This window comes from Sinocyclocheilus anshuiensis, unplaced genomic scaffold, assembly GCF_001515605.1.
Source record: "Sinocyclocheilus anshuiensis isolate Anshui unplaced genomic scaffold, SAMN03320099.WGS_v1.1 scaffold454, whole genome shotgun sequence".
NCBI lineage: Eukaryota > Metazoa > Chordata > Actinopteri > Cypriniformes > Cyprinidae > Sinocyclocheilus > Sinocyclocheilus anshuiensis.
In genome coordinates this window covers 1,660,025-1,662,064 of record NW_015548217.1, presented here as the reverse complement: position 1 = coordinate 1,662,064, position 2,040 = coordinate 1,660,025, and the positions used below count along the sequence as shown (strand labels likewise).

At 35.4% G+C, this 2,040-nt stretch overlaps 1 protein-coding gene across 6 annotated transcripts in view; it reads left to right on the top strand.

Annotated features, from left to right (window-relative positions):
- The window catches only part of mprip (myosin phosphatase Rho interacting protein), a 64,945-nt gene that overhangs the window by 16,866 nt on the left and 46,039 nt on the right, over positions 1-2,040 (top strand). For all 6 annotated transcript variants that reach the window (XM_016440855.1, XM_016440857.1, XM_016440856.1 and 3 more), the window contains exon 3: positions 1,586-1,651. In XM_016440855.1, coding sequence (XP_016296341.1) covers positions 1,586-1,651 — 66 coding nt within the window. The remainder of the gene's footprint in view (positions 1-1,585; positions 1,652-2,040) is intronic.

Below are 2,040 nucleotides of genomic sequence, written 5' to 3'. Positions count from 1 at the left end.
AGATTTCGGTGCCTCATTTCGGTGCCACTTAAATGCCTGAGCGATCGATTGAAATATTTGTCCTGGTTCTCCGAAATGGATGTAAGAAGCATGGGCGTCGCTAGGCCATTTTTAGCAGGGCTATTGCAATTAGCTCCGTAAACTGTACACAAATTCGTGATCGCCTCAGAGTCAGTCCCCTTTAAATTTCATATGAAAACGGCGGCAGACTTCGTCTCCTCCCCGTCTTTCAGCGTGCTCTTCAATCCGCAGTGCGAGCAGACTCAAACAGAAACCAAGGACACAAGGTGTGTGTTTATCGATAGATTGTTATAATATCTGTATCTGTGCAGTTCTTTGTCATACATACAGTTTACAAAAGGTCACGAGGGAGCAACCGGTTTCCCATCTAACGTTACTGTAACATTTTCGCTGCGTTCACCACTGCTGTTTCCTCCAGCGAAAATCTAGCCCTCAACACGTATGAATTCATAGGCCTACTTTATAAAGCGATCATGTTGCTATTTTCATTTGAAAATTTTATATTTAATATATAACATTTTACAGTGCATGTGGCATACAGTCATTCACAGAACTGATTAAAGACAGTGACAGACAGCACTCAGTCAATTCACTCATTTTAACTAAATATCAGAGTGATTGACAGAGATACAGTAGAAATATTATGTGTGGTTTTGTATTAAATATTGTTTTGTATTAAATAATGACCCAGATCGTGAAATATATTTATTAGCATTAGAGTAGGGGAAGCACAACTCGGGAAATGAGAGCATCCTAGCAGCATGTGAATGCTATGCATATTTATTTTAAATATTTTTAATGTTCTTTAATGTTATCCATTGTTTTTTTGTGTGTGGCTCTTTTTTTAAAGTATCGGTTCATGCACCGTTTAGGCACCGGTACCGATTTAAAAGTATCGATTTGGCACCGGTATCGTAAAAAACCCAATCGATACCCAACCCTATTGATTAATCACTCAAAACTTTGTATTAGAGCTGTGAAGTTAGAGCTTTAATTTGATGTGATGAATTGGTAACACTTAAGTATATCTATACACTTATAATGTACTTACAAATAATGAACAAACTATTAGTTTATAGTTTATTCGTAGTTTATATATTGTAGTCTCTATATTTGTTAAAGGGTTAGTTCACCCAAAAATGAAAATTAGCCTGTGTTTTACTCATCCTCGAGGCATCTCCTATTGGATTCTTCTGAAAGAAGAAAGTCATATACACCTATATAAACGAATAGTTTGTTCATTATTTGTAAGTACTTAAGTGTATAGTTATACTTAAGTGTTACCAATTCAAATTCATCTAAGTTAAATAGCTTATTGGAAAAATCTGGAGCGGGACTTGGATGGAGATGATTGAAAAAGATGAAATGATCAGAGAAGTCCAGCATTTCACTAGAAGTTCAAGTTACGACATCTTGATTAAAAATCAAAAACTGAAATGCATGCACGGGTGAATTGTTTGAAATTGAATTTATTTAATGCAGACTTAAATGTATATTAACCAATAGACAGTGTATGTATTTGAGTAAATATGAATAACATTACTAATCTTTCCTTTCAACACAGAAATGGCAGCGGCGATTCTTCGTCCTTTATGAACACGGCTGCTTGCGCTTCGCTCTGGATGAATCGGTAAACTGTCCGTTATTTACATCTCACACAATTGCACATCAGTGATCTGTGAATCTAATCGCTTAGTTAAGAGATTACATTTGTTCTCTTCAAAGCTGCCCGGACCAAACCAAACTAGGGCTGCAACTAACTATTATTTTGATAATCGATTAGTTGGTCGATTGTTTTTTCGATTAATCGAGAGAGAGAGAAAACCAAAACATTTTTCTTTTTTTATTTTATTGACAAAAAACACACTACTCCACATTCTGCCCAATGTCCTTCAAACAAACGTGCCAACTGAATGCTATGAAAACATACAGTGCTTAACAATTTATTAGACCACCTGCCATAATAAAGAGAAAACACATTTTAGGAATCTGTCAAAAAATAGTTTAAATCAAAAAATG